Genomic DNA, 19,681 nt, shown 5'->3' with positions numbered 1-19,681 from the left:
GAACTCAGAAATGACTCTTGTCGTAACAGGCTCCTAATGTGAGGTAGAGAGACCCTCTCTACTAGCAGCCCAAGCAAATTTCCTCAGTCAAACCATGAAAGTTACACTGATTTGTATGTAATGATCATGTAATTTATCAATTAAGCCTGGAGAGGCCTTGGTTCTCAAGCACTGTAGTCCACAGCCTCAGCACGAGGCAGACTAATGGCTCTGTAAAGTCTGTGGGCGTGTGAGGAGTCATAGTAGATCTTGCTCACTCTCTCTCTTGCTCTCAGCTCTTTCACTGTAAAAGAATAATTAAGTGATTCGCATTCGTCTCAAGCAAGGGAATTTGTACCGATTACTACAGATTAGGGATGTCGCGATACCAAAATTTCAGTAGTCGATAGCAACACCAGTAACAACTCTTGATACGGCTGTGATTAATTAATATACTCTTAAACCAAATACGTTCATTTTAATTTAAAAGTTAAAGGATTAGTTCACTTCAAAACTCAAATTCCCTAATAATTTACTCACCCCCATATCATTCAAGATGTTTGTCTTTCTTTCTTCATTTAAAAATTTTTTTTAGTTTTTTGAGGAAAACATTCCAGGATTTTCCTCCATGTAGTGGACTTCAACAGGGACCAACGGGTTGAAGGTCCAAATGTCAGTTTCACTGCAGCTTCAAAGAGCTCTACATGATCCCAGATGAGGAATAAGAGTCTTATCTAGTAAAATGATCGTTTTTTTTCTTTTTTTTTTCTTAAAAAAAAATAAAAAAATTAATTAAATTATTTTTAACCACAAATGCTTGTTGCACTGCTCTGCGATGCTCCACGCATTACATAATTACATTGGAAATCACATAGGCGGAAGTGCGGAAGAAACAGCCTTTACAAAAAAAAAAAAAAGGTAAAACGATGTCAAACGATTTTGAAGTTGGAGGAGAAAATTTGATGTTTTTCGCTTTACCACAGTACATCCACCTACATTATGCGTGACCTTTTCAGAATGATTACGCAATGCCTGGTGCGTCACAGAACAGTGCAAGATGAGCATTTGTGGTTAAAAAGTATATGTATTTTTATTTTATTTTTTATTTTTTTTAGAAAATGACTAGTCGTTTCACTAGATAAGACCCTTATTCCTCGTCTGGGATCATGTAGAGCTCTTTGAAGCTGCATTAAAACTACAATTTGGACCTTCAACCCGTTGAACCCTGTTGAAGTCCACTATATGGAGAAAAATTCTCAAAAACCTTAACTTCTTCTTGATTGAAGAAAGAAAGACATAAACATCTTGGATGTCATGGGGGCGAGTAAATTATCAGTAAATTTTAATTCTGACATGAACTAATCCTTTAACTTGTTAATATTTTTATTTCTCATGTAAATAGTGCCTCAAGTTATTAAAATTAATTTTTTATTTTATTTTATCAACTTTTATCACTGATGAAAACAGGTGTGTTCACACTCTCTTTGTCTCTGACAGGATGGAGCGGATGTCTGAGGAGGCGTTGAGGCTGAACCTGCTAAAGCGGGGTCTGGAGGCGCCGGATGAGCGGGAGGAAGCTCTGGCCAAGCGCCTGAAGATGGAGGGTCACGAGGCCATGGAGAGGCTGAAGATGCTTGCCCTCCTCAAACGCAAGGATCTGGCTGCCTTGGAGGGGGCGGCAGTTGCTGCAGCCATGGCAGAGGGCAAAGGCCCCGGTGGCAGCCAGGGGCTGATGGGAGCTGTGCCCTACGAGGAAAAGATGAATGGAAGTTTGAGAGTCGGGGGCCATGGAGGTCCCAGCAAGAATGGGAAGGAAAACATAGTAGATGAACCAGTGGACATGAGTGCCAGAAGGAGGTGAGGTTTCGGGAGTGTTCAACATCAGTCTGCACATAACTATATGACTGTTTAAAATTGCATTGTTGAGAGGAAAAATTTGCATTGGCATATGAGTCGTATTTAAATATTACATTTACAGACACTATAAACATTTTTTTTTTTTTTTATTCCCCTCTTTCCACAACAAATCCTTTTAAAGGAGACCTATTATGCTCTTTTTCCAAAGTCTTGTTTTTGTTTTTGGCTCTACTAGAATAGCTTCTCTTTTCATGTTTAAATGTTCAAAAAACACCTTATTTTTCCCATATTTGGCATTGTTCAGCTCCTCTCTTCCCAGTCTGTCAGTAACGCTCTGTTTAGCTCCTGTCTCTATGAAGCCCCTCCTTCTGAAAAGCACTCTGATTGGTCAGTGTAGCCCAGTACCTGCGTGACTCATCATAGTCATAAACAGAGAGAAATAGCTCCGGCTACAATATTCTTCTGCAAGATTAATGCAGTTTTGTTTATTAATTGCTAGATCACCAAAAGTTACATAGTTGACCTTTTTGAAATCAATTTTGATTTCATGGTGACTTTAAAAATTCTGTGATCGCTTTTGACACCCGTCTCTGATTTTGCTCTTCGCAGTGAAATAGTTCGAGAGCGACGCACTCCGTCCCCAGACGTTATCATTTTATCAGACAACGAGGCGTCCAGCCCGCGGAGCACGCCCCACCCTGAGGAGAAACTGCATCAGGCCAACCTGGAGATGTTTAAGGTACAATATCCATGAGGGAATCAGATTTTTAGTTGGTTGCTAAAAATGGTATTAAATCTTTGTGTGAGATTCGAACATGTTTGCTGAGCACTCGTGTGTGTGTTTGTTCTACAGGGGAAGACTGGCGAGGAGCGGCAGCAGATGATAAAAGCTCTCCGAGAGGAGCTCAGGCTGGAGGAGGCCAAGCTGGTGCTCCTGAAGAAACTGAGACAGAGTCAGATGCAGAAGGAGAACGTGGTGCAAAAGGTCAGAATCATACTCAATGTCCTGGGGCCAGTAACTAAAAGTGCAATTGTGAATTTTAACTATATTAATTAGATGGACATGGTATTGGTATGGAAGCTTGTTTCCGCCATGAAATACAAAAGGTAACTGCAACTTTTTATCTCACAATTCTGATTTTTTTTTTTTTTTCTCAGAATTGCGAGTTATAAAGTCAGAATTGTAAGACATAAGGTCAGATTTGTGTGATATGAAGTCAGAATTGTGTGATATAAAGTCAGATTTGCAAGTTATAGTCAGAATTCTGATATAAAATCAGATTTGTGTGATATGAAGTCAGAATTGTGTGATATAAAGTCAGATTTGCAAGTTATAGTCAGAATTGTAATATAAAGTCAGAATTGCATGATATAAACTTGCAATTGTGTTTTATAATGTCAGATTTGCGAGATATAAACTCACAATTCTGAGAAAGTCAGAATTGCGTGATTTAAAAACGAAAGTCAGAATTGTGAGATAAAAGTCGCAATTACCTTTTTTATTTTTTTAAAGTAGCGGGAACAAGCTTCTATATATTGAAGACATTTTCAGACTTGGGAAACATTTTTTAGAATGATCTTACTTGATCTTACCAACCCAAAACATTTGAACAGCAGTTCACAGAAAGTGCTTGTGTTTATTACCAGGTTTATTCAGACAGCAACCATTTGCAATTTTACAAAATCCTATTATTGTGAAGGCCTGGCTTATCAATATTAAGTCACCTGACTTGCTGATCCCATGAAATTTAATATTCATGAGACTTCTTAGTATTTATGATTAATCATTTTGCCACCTACGTACTAAACAGAGTCGACGTTACAGTAGAAAAATAATATTATAAATCATTTTTTATTGTAGGTATCAACTTGTTAAAGTAAAGTATTACGTTTTACATCCACTGTTCTGACTTTTTCTGCACACTTACACAAGTGTGTGATTTCTGTGAAATCAGCCTGCAGATGACTCTTATAGTTGTCTTTTGCATATTAAACTGTAATTGGAGAAAGTACTTTAGCATCCAAAAAAAAAAAAAATTCAGCATTGACTGAATGTCGCAGTGTTGTCTGCTGTAAATCTGCCTGCATTTGTAATCCACATCTACACTGCAGCTCCTCTGTACAGCATATTCACCTTCACTGTTGTAACACCAAGCAAAATAACCTCCCCTCGTGTCCAGCTGAGTGTTATATTAATGCCAGGAAAAACTGTCTAGGTATATCGTTCTATTGTTGAAAGGACGTTAGTTACTAGCGGGGGTGAAATGGGGTAACAGGGAGTGAGACGGGCAGCCATAACCTCACAGATACCATATCACAGCTCTGTGTAATGTTTGTCCAGTAACTGTGGCATTGAGATGTTTTGTCTTTGCTACTCAACTCAGTGTCTGTCTAGATACAGGAATGGCCCATAAACACTCACTCGTGCCTGACGTTCAAGTGCCACAAAACACTCTTCATGCACAATGTTTGCTTGCTCTTGAACTAGAGGATGAAATTTTGATTGGCTAAATTGAGTTTGATTCGTGAGGATGAAATGCTAACAATAAGTACCAGAACGTACCAAGGTATTATAATGTTGTACGTTTAATTATTTGATATTATTTTTTTTCCCATGATAATGCACTTAATTTGGACATGCACAATAATAATAATAAAAAAGTAAAATATGTGTTTTTTTATATATATATATATATATATATATAAATAAAATTAACTAATTAATCGCAATTTTTTCTGTAATTAATCATGATTAAAAACATTGTTTTTAATATATTAATTATTTTCAATATATTTTTATATTGTAACAATTTCACAGTTACTCTCCAAATTAATGAAGAAACAACTTAAAGACAGTATATCTTGAATATGTGACCCTGGACCACAAAACCAGTCATAAGGGTCAATTTTTTTGAAATTGAGATTAATGCTATATGTCGTCCTTAGCAATGCATAACCACTCACAATATATATTTATGGTAGAAAATGTACAAAATATCTTCATGAAACATGATCTTGACTTAAAATCCTAATGATTTGTGGCATAAAAGAAAAATCGATAATTTTGACCCATACAATGTATTGTTGGCTATTGCTGCAAATATGCCTGTGCAACTTACGACTGGTTTTGTGGTGCAGGGTCACACATTTGTTTAATGGCATCTTTTTATGAATAAAGGCCAACTAAAAGCTATCAATTTCAACATTTATTAGGCTTTAAAAAGATATTTAAATTTAAGTGAACTTAAAACAATCTTAACATAAACCCATTATAATAAATATCATATTTATCTGTGGCCTTCCCTGTCTAACAGGTAGGAAGTATACAGAAATTGAATAAAGTTATCAAACACTTTACAGTCTTCACTGCATTAATTGTAAATGAAATGCAGATTAAAGCTAGAATTTTCTCTTTTACCTTTGTTTCTTTGATGAACATTAATGACAGACATCACAGCAACTGGTTTATTAGGCTACTGTCTCTTTAAGAGCTGCCTCTGCTGAACATGACGTGGATCTGAGGCGCATCTCATTTTCTCACAACTCTTTAAGTTCATTTAAGACATTATTGAACTCATTTGAGACTTTTTTTTAGGATACTCAACAAAACGGGCATTTTGGCACAATTCTTTATTGTTTGTTCAAACGTGAAAGAGAACTCGATTCTGGCACACATCTTTCTGCAACATGACATTCACAGACAGCGCATTCTCATTTGTCTTGTGGAGCTTGAATGGTTTAAAAGCATATGCATGAAGAAGTGCGTGATTATATAATGTAACGACAGAAAATAAAATTGCTTTAAATATTTTTAATGCATTAAACTGAAAAAAAGTTAATCACAATCGTTAATGCACTAATTTCGACATCACTAATATTTATTTAGTTTATGTATTATATTCTTTGAAATGCCTTAGATGAAATACCATGGTAGATGAATACGATAATCATTCTTTCAGTATGTTTTATGCATAAAATGTCCCTTCTACCAGTCAGACATCCCTAAAATAGGTGTGCAAAGTCACATTTGTCTGTGTGATGTCCCTAGGCTGTGTAAAAAATCCGATCAGTGACCTCAACCAGTGAGTTGGCGACAGGACAATTGTTGAACAATGAAATACGGGGAGTGTTTGGGTATTTTTCTTCTAAAAAAAATCCCCAAACAATCAGTAAAATCACAAACAATGCCTATTTTTCCTTCTACCAATTGGTGGAAATTGCACAGCAGCTTTAACTGAAAAATGCTGCTTGAGTTCCTACAGTGGATCTCAACCTTTTTGACTTCCCCACTCTCAATTCCTTCCCAATAAAATTTCTTTGGAGCTTGGCATAACTAGAAAGATGTATATAATAACCCTTGGAAGTTTGTTGAGGGCCCTAGTGGCCCCGGCCCCTGGTTGAGAACTAATACAATAAGGTTTTTTGTTGTTGTAAGTTATATTGACAGTCTTTGTACAGTTTGAGTTTTTGCTAGATGGATTTTGACCTCTCATTTTTTCCACTCAGGTGCCGGTGGTCCAGAATGCCCCATCATCAGTGCAGCCGTCACCCATGCACAGCTCTCAGGGGCTCGGGAAACTACCCGTGCGGCCCGGCATGCACTCGTCTGAGCCTCAGAACCTGCGCACTGCACAGGTGCGCGTTTATTTATTTATAATTTTTTTTTATGTGTGTGATTCTGAGATATGCGCACCAGAATATTCCTTTCTAAAATGAGCTTTTTTTTCTACATGCATTAATGATGGTTTCTACAGCAAGCACATGAATACTGCTCATTATGTTGTACATATTAGTCCGAACATGTTAGAGCCTGCTGTTGGTTGCCATGGGAGCAGCACCTTAAGATCAGCATAACTGTATAGATTGGTACCAGTTACCATTTTTAATTATGGTCCATCTGTTGAGTGCAAACAAAGCATTTGATGTCAACAATGTGCAATTGGATCTACAGTGTCTGTCTGACATCTAGTGGACATACAGTGCATTGCATTTTTATTAATAGCTCTTGTATGTGTTTTTTTGCCCTCCCTTAGGGCCACACAGTAATCAGGTCTGCTGCCAATGCATCTTTGCCCCCCATGATGATGTCACAGCGGGTTATTGCACCCAATCCTGCTCAGCTTCAGGGTCAAAGAGTGCCCTCCAAGCCTGGCATGGGCCGCTCCTCCACAGGCGGTTTGGGTAATGCAGTGAGCTATCAGCAGGTACGGTCAGACGGTTAAGCTCAAACACATTAGTCCTAATTTGGTTTGTGGTTTTTCTCCCTGCAGTTTATTGACATTGAACTTTTAAGCAGTTATACAATGTGAACAGCTCAGGTTTTTTTAAAGGTCATAATCTGTTCTGGGAGTTGCTGTGTCACGTTTGTACTTTGTTAAATACATTCATTGCAGGCTCGTTTCAAAAGACAATATAACGAAAAAAGTATTTACAGGCTTTTGACAAAATATCCGCTATCGTTCAAATGTTTTGGGTAAGATTTTTATGTAATATGTTTATTTAGCAGGGATTCATTAAATTGATCAAAAATGTTTTCAACATTGATAATTATCAGAAATGTGTCTTTAGCAGCAAATCGGCATATTAGAATGATTTCTGAAGGATCATGTGACACTGAAGACTGGAGTAATGATGCTGAAAATTCAGATTTGCATCACAGGAATAAATGACATTTTAAAAGTAGTATTTTTATATTTCTGAATTGCCTTAAAAGGGTGGGAGTTTATTTGTTAATCAAATTCAAAATAATCATCATGGTATGTTTTTCACTATGAACACAGAATGAACAGTAATTTTTGTACACTAATATATATTTTTACTATAACATATGAAGAGAAATGCAGGTACTCCTCTTTTTCTTTTGCTGCTGAGGTTTAAATTATGCTTTTAAAATATCTCCTCCACTGGACGGTGCATAAAACAAGCCTACTGGAACAGCCCTTAACTTAATAGCCAAATAAAAATTGTGCATTAAATCACAGCAATATTCATTGTGTTGTTTAGTTTTATATCGCCAACAAAATCATATTTAATATGCCGTATATTCCACAAATCGCCCAGACTCAACGTGAATCATTCATAAAAATGGATCATGCCAGTTGCTGATGATTTGCCCTTTTTGCTTTGTGTGATGCAGGCTGCCAGCCAGCAGGTGGGGGTCTCGCAGCGTTCGGGCTCCTCCTCGGCTATCTACATGAACCTGGCACACATGCAGGCAGCGGGAGCAGCTGGCGTGGCTGGCGTCGGGGTGGGTGTGAGTGGGGTTGGTGCCGTCAGCCCCTCCACCCTTTCCAGCGCCTCCAGCGTCGCTTCTCTGAACGACCAGGCCAGCAGCCAAGCGGCCGCTAAACTGGCCCTGCGCAAGCAGCTGGAGAAGACCCTGCTGGAGATACCTCCACCTAAACCTCCAGCGCCCCTGCTGCACTTCCTGCCCTCTGCTGCCAACTCTGAGTTCATCTACATGGTGGGATTGGAAGAGGTCGTGCAGAGCGTCATTGATAGTCAGGGTAAGAGCAAGAGGAACAACCCACACCACAAAAACGGATTGATGGGGTAGAGAGGATTCTTAACCTTGCACACTAGGGCTGCGCAATCAAAAACATCAGATCAGATGTCATACTGCTGCTGCTAAGATTAACACTAAGGGTGTCTTCACACTTGGCAGATTTGGTTCGATTAAAATGAATTTGATTGCTCTGTTAGTGCGGTTCATTTGAATAAGTGTGAACGCTGTCACCTGAAGCCGGGCGCGCATCAAACAAGCGGACCGTGACCCGTGTTTTCAGGGTTTCGCAACAAACCAAAAAATGTCGACACGATGTAGAGTACTTGCTAGGTGTGTTTGGAGACCAGCAATATTAATTTCTCATCCATTTTGTTCCGTTCTAAGCTTGTTGTTGATGTTGTACACAAAATGTTGTGACAGTTCAGTTCAGACAGGTCAGTGTTGTATTTGTCCCGCCCCTCCTCCACTCTGATTGGACTGATGAGTAAAAAGGGACAGTGATGAAGCGCAGCGTTTTATTCAAAGTTATTCTTCAGCTCGAGGTGGCTGGTAAAAAACGGCTAGTGCTTGAAAATGATGCTCATCGCCTCATTGCGCTCCTGGTGTTTAAAAAAAAAAACCCGCGGCACTCCCATCGAAAACAATAGGAAAAGTATGCTATCCGCTGGAAAAAAATGCTTTGATGGCAACATGGCCTTAGTCCAGAACACAGCATTGTTTTGGATATTCGGTAAGCTCCGTCACAACTCTTTTTTTAGATTTGGTGTTAAAAATGACAGTGAATGTTAAGTGAACCAGGACTAAATGCATCTTCTTTTTTGATCCGGACCAAAAGAACCAAGAGAACTGAACTACAAGTGTGAACACACCCTAAAAGAACAAAACAGCACAAAATAAATGTAATCAGCAGCTCTAATGTTCAAAAGGGTTACAAAAATTGTGCACTTGACCCAAAAATGAATTATTAAACCACATTCACTCAGTTCAGTTAACATGCAGCTCTAATTCGCAGCTAATTCTGTTCATCACTAAACTCCTCTTTTCTGTGTTTGCAATTGATTAGGTAAAATGCGGGGGTCACTGCCACATGTGGAGCCGTTCTTTTGTGCCCAGTGCAGGACTGACTTCACCCCACACTGGAAGCAGGAGAAAAGTGGCCGCATCCTTTGTGAGCAGTGCATGACGTCCAATCAGAAGAAGGCCTTAAAGGCCGAGCACACCAATAGGCTGAAGAACGCTTTTGTTAAGGCTCTGCAGCAAGAACAGGTCAGTCGATATCTGAGATTTCATTTTGCTGCTGGAAGTAGAGTTGTCATGCCATCAAAAATTCTGCAGACAATATCAATGAAACTTGATGATTCTCGATAAAGGTTTCAATACCGCACTACTAACTAGAAACTAAACTAAAAAATAAACATGTTCTGTTGGACTGTAATTTTTATGATGCTGATAGAAAATGCTTTTATTCAGATGCATGTTTACATGGAATATTTCATCTGATATGTGTCACCTGAATGTATTTTAGATTTTCTATCATATCTCATCAAATGTTTTATATAATAATTTGAATTTTATGCATTGTAATATTGACCTTGTGTTTGGCATGTAAAAAATAAAGCTGTAATAAAGATTAAAAACTGTTTTGGCAGCTAACTGAAATAAGTGCAAGTTGAAATATATAATAAAATATATTATTAAAAAAAAAACAAAGACCAATAAAAATGACAAAAACACACAAAATTGCTAAAATTAAAATAAACTAATCATATACATTCTAATTTAACATATTAATAAATACTATTATTAAAATAACACACGTGCTGCAAAATTAATTCAAGTTAATTCAAAACATTGACATACAGCATACATTTATTTCTCAATTAAGTAACATTTGCTTCAAGTTTAAATAAAGACAAATACAATTAAGTACAAAAACAATGTTTTTATATTAATGTAATATTTGTTTATATCGACTCGTTCACTATTATTATTATTATTATTATTATCGATTTAATACTGACATTCCTAACTGGGATTTTTCTGTCTCTGTCCGTTCAGGAAATAGAGCAGAGGTTGCAGCAGCAGGCTGCTCTGTCTCCCAGCTCCGCCCAGACTGTGCCCAGCGTGAGCAAAGCGGAAACCATGATCCGACACCATGCCCTCCGACAGGTGGACTCTCTCATTGTGCACAAATAATGGGATCTCATGAGACAATTTTTATGGATTTTGAAATGGCCGTTTTATTCTGGCCTTTCAGCTAATCACAGATTTTAATGACTGATGATTCTGAACATCAGTATGTTTAATGGTACCAAGAGGTGTCATGAAATTTAACACTGATTCTCTCTCATTCTCTCTTTCAGACTCCCCAGCCGCAGGCCGCTCTACAGCGGGGCCTGTCCAGCTCAGCACGAGGTGTCCTCTCTAACTTCGCCCAGGCCTCCCAGCTCTCAGTGGCCAGTGGGCTGCTGGGTATGACAAGCAAGCGCTGTGGCGGCAGCAGCAGTTCCAGCGGCGGCAGCAGTCGGGCCCAGCATGACAGCCGCAGGCAGATCTACAACATCCCTGGTAAGATGATGCTTTTTAATTAAGAACGCACAGTATACGTTAAAGAGGACCCATTTCCAGCTTTCTCAAAGTTACAAAGCACAAAGTCCCTGCAGCGGGAGTTATTCTCTATATCAGTGCGCACTGTTTCTGAACTCCTTGTAACGCCTCCGTTGTAGTCTTGAGTTTTCTTCCGGGAACAAACGCGTGACTATATTCCTTATTTAAATAATTCCCGCTCTAGGCATACACAAAATAAAGCTAATTCAGTTTAATTGGTAGTGTGTTGAAACTCTGTTATAGTAAGGGGTGTGACATTTCCCTGAGCATGCTCGAAGTGGTTGACCAATCAAACCACACTGATCCAGCCGACCAATCAGAGCACAAAGTGCTTTTCAGAAGAAGGGGCTTCATAGTGACAGACTGGGAAGAGATTATTACTTGATTATTTTTTGAACATTCAAGCATGAAAACGTATTCTAATAGAGCCCAAAAACAAAATCAAAACTTTGTAAAAGGGCATAATAGGTCCTCTTTAACTAAATTACTTTAAAGTAGCAAATGTTATGTGGGTTATTAAGGAGTAATGACTCCAAACGTCATCCACCCTTGAGGTCCAGCCTCAATTCATTGATTGTACAACCCCAAGTAGATTTACTAGAATAAAGTGACCAGTGCAGTGGGGTTGAAGATTAAGGGAAATACTAAATTCATCATAAAACTGGGAGACTTTTAAAGTCACAATTAAACTTGTCTGTCACAAGTATGTTTTAGGGCCTTGAATATACAGAATATATTTTTATTTAAATAAAAAAAGAATTCTATTTTATTTATATATATATATATATAATTTTTTTTTTTTATTATTCAATTTAATGTAATTTTATTTCTCAATGTATTATAATTTGAACAATTTATTTTAATTGACTTTTACCCCATATTTTATTTTGTTGTTTTTATTTATTTTATTTTACTGGCATGATTGTTGTGGTTTGATAGGATCACATGTGAGGAACACATACTGGAGCCATGAATGTACAGAAAAGATAATATTTTATATTATACATTTTTATTATTCACTTTTCTGTACATTCATGGCTCCAGTATGTGTTCCTCACATGTGATCCTATCAAACCACAACAATCATGCCAGTAAAATAAAATAAATAAAAACAACAAAATAAAATATGGGGTAAAAGTCAATTAAAATAAATTGTTCAAATTAAAATACATTGAATAATAAAAATGTATAATATAAAATATTATATGTATTTTAATTTGAACAATTTATTTTAATTTAATTCTATTTTTATTCACTTTTACCTCTTATTTTATTTTACTGACATGATTGTTGGGGTTAGATAGGATCACATGTGAAAAAATTAGAACATGTTTTTTTTTTTTTTTTTTTGTGACAATTGTATGTCAGGAACTCATTTTTGGAGTGTTTTTTTCCTATTATTATTATTATTATTATTATTATTTTCAACTTTTTCAACTTGTCTGTCTTTTCCCTTTCTCCTTTATCCCGGCCCCTCTCTTCGTCTTTGTCCTCCATCGCAGGTCTGAATATTGCCTATCTAAATCCGGGAGCCATCGGGGGCCACAAGGCATCCAGCCTAGCGGACCGTCAGCGGGAGTATCTGCTCGACATGATTCCCCCGCGCTCCATATCCCAGTCCATCACCGGGCAGAAATGAGCCCCGACGGGACTGCAGAATCCAACCCCCACCCCACCCCTCTCCTCGGACGCCCCACCACCCCTCTGTTCTACATCAGAACATCCCCCGTCCCCCCAACACATACACACGCACACCATCACCCCATCGCATGCAGTGCCTGTCCGTGTGCCTACCCAACTAACCCATAAGAACAGCTCAATCAGTCAGACTATAAACACCAGACTGTCAGTGCATCTCAAACTTCGGTTTCCTACTATAGCAAAGCTCTTTATTGTTATCTCAACTTATTATTGCTGTTGTTATTGCTACTTCTATTATTATCACAGTTATTATTATTAGTATTATTGTTGCTTCTGTTACAGTTACTCTTATTACACTTATTAGTAGGTTTAGTGGTTTTTGCATCTTTTTATGTTCTTACCCTTATGTTTTTCTTTTCAGAGGGAGGATGCCAGATTGCAGGGTCACTTACTAAAAATCTAAAGTTTTTTGGTTCATTTGAAAGCTTCCTCCCTCAGTCGCCCCTGTAAAATTAGACTCATTCTCTCTCACGTCGTATATGTTCAGTTTCTGAGTTGGAATGATTAAGGCATTCTTACCTGCAGAGAGAGAGCAGAATCTTTGTAGCGTTACACGTTTGGAAAGTCCTTGGAGAACCTTCCGGTTTAGAGAGAGCGAGACCGACTCATGTACATCGATCAGATTGATCCTTATGCAGAGCGCTGATCTAGTCAACGTTGAGAAGGCCACGCAAACTTAAAACGGGCCAGAAAGGACCTGCGAATGTACGGAGAAGCCCGTTACTTGTGTGTATGCGTCCACAAACAGGATCTCTCCCGTGTCTCTTGATGCCTTCACTTTCACAGGGTGCAGTGACGCCATATAACTTCTTTTTGTGGTGAGGTCGTGTTTCACTGCACAGCAGAGAATGAAGCCAGAGAGTATCATTGTCATGAACTTTGTCTCTTTTTGATTTTTGGCTGTTTTTTGAGAGTTCTTTTCTTTCCCCTCAGTCTTTTTTTGTACTTTTTATTTTCATCGGGCGGCGTCTCCATCTGAAATGGCCGTGTATCTTAAAGGTACTTGCCACGGGAGACGATAATCATTGAAATGTCAAATAGGTGGAATTATTGGGAAAAAAACGGTTTATGCATGAGTTTTAACAGAAGGCATTGACAAGGATCAATCATCGTGTTAAAGCAATGCACATGAGATGCCTCGTTATGGAGGAGCACTTTTCTTCTTAAGTGGGGGAAAAAATTGTTAAACAATAGAGGACAAGAATGTTTCAGCTTAAGGTATGGATGCCATCGGATGTCTCGGAGAGAGTTGGGAGAAAGATTTTTTGGTGCATTTCATCTTTTCGAAAGAGACCAGCTTTTTCGACCCCCCCCACGTTGAATGAATGCATTTCAAGTTATGGTACGTGTGTTTGTTTCAGTAGACACGCAAGCGTTCCTGGAGGCGACGGCGACAATATAAGCAGTGTTTAGTCGATATGCAGTATTAGGGATGACTCAGATTTAGCTCCATCGACGCCTGTTAGTGAGGCAGTGCACCGTGTTTCAGTAACGTGGGTCACGAATGGCTTCGAAGGGTTTAACATCTGCTTGTTGACAAGAAGTTGAGCACTTAACATTTTTTGTCCTCCCCAGCCTAAGCATTTACCATGATGCATTTGGTTCTTTTGGAAATCAGACTTTGAGGTCTGTCATGCAGGTCATGTTTAATAGCTGCGAGGAAGCTATGAAGTGGTGAATTAATGGAAATTAATCTGTGCACATGCATCTTTCTGTCATGTGTATAGTCACTGATCCTTGCAGTTTGCAGTTTTTTTTTTTAAACTGTGTCCTGTGTAACGCCACTAATTTGTGGTAGAACGATGCAACTTTTGAACAAAACAATTTTGAAGCTACCTTGGATTAAATTTTCAGGTGCAATATTAGATGATAGGATGTTTACATTTTTATTATTTTTTTCTTCTTTTTTTTTTTTCCTGGTAATGATGATAAATCAGTCCCTTTTAGTCATTCTGTTCAGTCTTTGCTCCAATTTTATGATCTGTATTTTGTTTTTTGTTATTTTGAATTGAACGTAGGGTGTTTATAATAACTCATTTCTCTCTCCTGCTCTCTCTTGTAGACTATATTAGATGCATCCATATACCTGTGTTCATATATGTACGAGAAAGTTGGATTTTGAAGTTTAACTTCCTTTTGACTCCTCGATTAAGTTCCATTTTTGTTTGGTTGTTTAATTTCAGCTGTTTCTTAAAAAAAATAAAAGAAAGAAAAAAGGAGAAAAAAAATCAAATTTAATCAAACAAAAAAAAATGTATGAACAGATGATGACACGATATTTGCTAGGTCAGAAGTAATAATGACTTATTGTACATATGCTTTTTTCTCCCTTGAATTAAAAATAATGAAATGAAATTAAAATGGTTGTATATTGTGTAGAAAAGCAAACAAAAAGCCATGAATATTGTGAAGCTTGTCATTTCGTTTTGTGATCACTGTGTATTATTGTGTAACAAATGTGCAAAATGTATGGGATTATACTTCTCTTGTTTTTGAATGAGCTCTTTAGATGCATTTTCTCCCCCGGCTGTACGTTTTTTGTAGTATGTAGTATTTGCAGAAGAAAAAAAAGTTCATTGTTCTGGTGGAGCGTTTGATCCATTCTGTAGTCTTTGGACTGAGACATGATGGGACAGTCTCGTATGTTACTTTTTTTTTGTTACCTCTTTTATTTGTTTTCACGTTTATTTCAAACATTGAAGTTACGTAGATGTTGGGTGAATAAGTTCTTTTCTCTAATGTCCCACACCAAGAACATGGACTGGACGAAACATTTGACAGTATTACACCCTCACCTGACCATATCCAAAGCGATCATCATAAAATCAAAGTACGCTAATGCTTTAGCTAAATTACTGGGTGCAGAAAACCCTACGGGGAGATTGTGTACATTTTGTTTTCTATTGCTTACAATACAAACTTTCCTCAGTATATCCCTATTTTTTTTTTTCTTTCTTGGGAAAAATCACAATGCTCTTATGTTTTTTTTTCATGGAGGATTGTATACATTGTATACGATGAAGAAAAAAAAAACTTTTTTGTTTGTTTTTGACTGTTCCAATGCTTCTTGCCTTCAGCCTTTAAATCATAAGACAAAAAAATGGACAATTTGCACACATGCAAGTTTTGATCCTAAGGTTTGTGACATTATTAGTTTCATGTCATGGAATCACTGTCCATAATTCTCTGACTGGACAATCAGCTTTTCTGGAGTTCTAGCGCTGGGGTTTACTTCTCTCTTCCATTTTTACTTTCTCTGCATTTTTCCCCCTCTCCCTGATTTTTATTTGTTGCAAGTACAAGTCTTTTTGTTGTTGTTATTGTTGAAGTGGGAGAGAGGGTTTGGGGTCATCATTTCTTTTCTGAATTTCATCTGAACTTTCATATATTTTTAAATAGACTTAGTTGCAATTTACCCAGTTTGAATTTTAAAGCAAATGGCAATATGTTGAAATCCGTTTGTAAAAAAAAAACAACAAAAAAAAAACAATGATTAATTAAAATATGTACAGTAAAAAAAAAAAAAAAAAGTACTGGAGATTGGCTTAAACGATTATTGATTTTAGTCAAGGAAAAGAAGTGCTTTTTGTCAAGTTTTTATTTTCATTTAGAACATTAATCCAGACCTTTTGCACATCCTTGATATTTAACTGTCTAAAATGGAGATGAAAAAATGCTGTTTGATTACTGCCGGTTGATTAACAACAATTATGCATTGACTGAAAAAAAAAAATAAGCTAATTTTGGAGGAAATAACTTTGTAATATTTATCACTTGCAAGCTATGTTTAATAAAGGATGGAACAGTTTATCTCGGAGTGTGTTAACATTTGTCCGCAGCTCATTTATGTTGTTCTTTGTTACATTTTTATTTTGCCTTTTTTAAAAGTCGTTACATTATTGTTGTTTATATATTGTTGTTATTTATACTCAAAGATTTCTCTTTAAAATGATAAAAAGGGTTAGTTCACCCAAAAATGAACCTTCTCTTATCATTTACTCACCTCATATCGTTCCAAACCCGTGAGACTTTCATTCATCTTTGGAACACAAAGATATTTTTAATGAAATCATTGACAGCCCACGCAACTACCATTTTGACGCTTCAAAAAGTTCATAAAGAGATCGTAAAATGAATGAATCGAGCGCTTAAGTGCACATTTTTTTGAAGAGACTTGATCGCTTTAAATGATGAACAGATTTAATTTAGGCTTTTATTCACATAAACAGGACCTAAAACCAACTTTTTGCCACATGGCCAGTGACTTAAATTTACAAGCCATTAATATTTTTTACCAGTCATAAAACATAGATTAATCCTTTCTTAAAGTTACAAAAGCTATTCAGTCAAGAGCAATGAGTGATTTCTCTTTGTCTTTTGTTGTTTGATTAACATTAAAAACTCAGACAGCAGCAGGAATATTAGGCTGCTGTCACTTTAAGAACGAATGCATGGATCCAATATACTGTTACACATGCGTTTTATTTCTGAACTGTTTACATTCAGTCAAGACATAACTAAGGATACCTGCCAAGACAGGCATTTTGACATCATTTTGTTTGAATTTGTCTGTTCAAGCGCAAAAAGACATGAAAGAGAACTCAATTCAGTATTCGAGTGCTGTCTGAGATGCGGATTTCTGGGCACGCACATCGGACGTTTGCACACAGAAAACTTCCCACACAGTGGGTCTCATTCATGAAACACGAGCAGAACGAATTTTTGTGTAAATCATGTGTAAAGTGGTTCTGGCGTAAATTTTCGGATTCATTAAAATGTTCGTATTTTCCAAATGTTAGTTGGTACGAAAGAAATCTACACCTGTTCCCAGCCACGCGTAAATAGTGCATTTAACATCCGAACGTTTTGTTCATTAATAAGGCTGCATTTTAATTCACCTTAATAAGGTACATATTTACACAGCATTTTGAAAAAATATTATATATAGTAATTACATACGTTTTTTCTTTTTACTTTTATTGTGAGAGCCAGTAATACATTTACATTTATTCAATTGGCAGACGCTTTTATCCAAAGCGACTTACAAGTGAGGAATACAACAAGCGAGTCGTCATGACGAGGCAAATAGACAAGAAGTGCTCATAATAAGTTATAGGCAGTGCTCAGATTATCCTAAAATACAATAGAGAGGGATTAGAGGAAGTGAAAGGATAGGAATAAGAAGGTTTTTTTTTTTTTTTTTTTTTTAAGATGAGGTATAAGATGAATAGCATCTGCAAACGGAGCACTTTAATCAAATAATGGATAGATTTCAATACGGCTGGGCAAACTAATGGCCCCTTATTTGTTATGGAAATTGTTTCCTATAAAATGTCCAAAATCCTATGTTTGGTGTCATAATATGATGCCCATATATAGTTGTCAGTCGGATTTAATGGGCGGGATTTATGGTAATTGAGAATGAGCGTGCACGCGCGTCCCATTTACGACTGATTGGAATTCATTAACACACACACACATTTCACTATCACTTCTGACGTTTACAAAGTATTTGTGAATCAGGAGGAGAGTTTTCGGGAAGGTCTCTTTACGCGCAAATCACTCACATATTTACTCGTATATTTTCGAATGTTTCATGAATGAGACCCAGTGTGTGAGTAACGAATTAAGTTCTTTTGCATCTTCTTGAGCTTGAATATTTAAATCGGCAAGGCTTAAACTTTCAAGATGATGCAGCACTGGCCCGTCGACTGTCCCGGGCGTTGTACACGTTCATGTTTGCAATGCAAAACTTAACATTTTTATGAATTCTAACAATGCAATCAGCCAACAGGCGATTGACACCATTTCATATACTCACCAACACCGGTTTTTACTTGAATTTGGTACTTGGTGAGTGTTAATTTTGGGCCCTGCATGTAAACATTCATCAACTTACACATCAGTTGTGGTAAACAGAAGCTCAAGCACACTTGCTTGACGTGCAAGAACCAATGAGGTTTATACGTTGTGCGTTTGAGCTTCGGCAAGAAGACTTTTGCTTTTGCGCATTAAGAATGTACGGTTCAGCTTCTGTTTATGTTTGGATCAATGTTTATATGTGAATAAAAGTCTAAATTCGATCTGTTTATCATATAAAGCAATTGTGTCTGACTAAACTGCTCAATTCTTATGGTCAAATGATCACTTTATGAACTTTTTGAAGCATCAGCGTGGAAGTTGTGCGGGCTTTCAATGGACAGAAATCTCTGTTCATTAAAAAAAAAAGCTTCATTTGTGTTTCAAAGATGAACGAAAGTTTGGAACGACATGAGGGTGTGTAAATGACAGAATTTTAATTTTTGGGTGAACTAACCCTTTAAAACTAGTGTATTATGTAGCAGATTCACAATGTTGTCAGGTCACTCAAAAGTTAAAGCGCAACACAATGTAATGCTGCCAGAATCAGAGTTCTCACACTTTTCCAGCACACACATGGTCTCCTGAGTCTTGTCATTCATTTACAGACTAATTGGCTTCATTATAAGCTTTGACTTTATCCGGTCACAACAATTATAGCTATTTTCCACAGCATCACTGTTCTCCTGTGCCAGCAGATTCAAGGTTGTTCTCTTTTAAGGGCTGATAGCTGTTGTTATGGTCTTACTAAACCAGCGTTAGTTGACACAGGTGCATGTGTGATCATCTGAAAGCAGACAATGAGTTTTTTCAAGGTTTTTATTTTCATTCTTGATATGAATAACAGCAACGGGCAAGCATTTTTGATTTTAGAGGTAAGTTGCTTTTTAAATCAAATTTGACTTCCTGGAGTCACAATTTTTGTAGTCATATATATTTTTTTATAGAACAAATGGAGCCAAAGATGTTCAGTAATGAGGATTATTGTGTTTAGAAAACATTTGTGTTTACTTAAGCAGTTATAAAATGCTGGTATCTGAGTGATATGGACAGATACCAGCATTCCCTCCTGTTGTGTATTGAATATTCTATTGTATTCTCTCAATGAATCTCTGCAGAGAATACATATTGACTGGGCCTTCTTCCAGCATTCCAAACCTCCCTGTTTACAAA

The 19,681-nt window shown here is 37.2% G+C and overlaps 1 protein-coding gene across 2 annotated transcripts in view; it reads left to right on the top strand.

Moving 5' to 3' along the window:
• The window catches only part of gatad2b (GATA zinc finger domain containing 2B), a 44,838-nt gene extending 28,381 nt beyond the window's left edge, over positions 1–16,457 (top strand). For both annotated transcript variants that reach the window (XM_067411692.1, XM_067411693.1), the window contains 10 exons: positions 1,477–1,836; positions 2,446–2,575; positions 2,690–2,821; positions 6,343–6,471; positions 6,870–7,040; positions 7,973–8,342; positions 9,405–9,607; positions 10,400–10,510; positions 10,705–10,909; positions 12,451–16,457. In XM_067411692.1, coding sequence (XP_067267793.1) covers positions 1,478–1,836; positions 2,446–2,575; positions 2,690–2,821; positions 6,343–6,471; positions 6,870–7,040; positions 7,973–8,342; positions 9,405–9,607; positions 10,400–10,510; positions 10,705–10,909; positions 12,451–12,587 — 1,947 coding nt within the window. In that variant the 5' untranslated portion in view covers position 1,477 and the 3' untranslated portion in view covers positions 12,588–16,457. The remainder of the gene's footprint in view (positions 1–1,476; positions 1,837–2,445; positions 2,576–2,689; positions 2,822–6,342; positions 6,472–6,869; positions 7,041–7,972; positions 8,343–9,404; positions 9,608–10,399; positions 10,511–10,704; positions 10,910–12,450) is intronic.
• Positions 16,458–19,681: the final 3,224 nt, after the last annotated feature.

Source organism: Chanodichthys erythropterus, chromosome 15 (genome assembly GCF_024489055.1).
Source record: "Chanodichthys erythropterus isolate Z2021 chromosome 15, ASM2448905v1, whole genome shotgun sequence".
NCBI lineage: Eukaryota > Metazoa > Chordata > Actinopteri > Cypriniformes > Xenocyprididae > Chanodichthys > Chanodichthys erythropterus.
The sequence above is the reverse complement of the archived record's forward strand: the minus strand, read 5'-3'. Positions and strand labels throughout refer to the sequence as shown.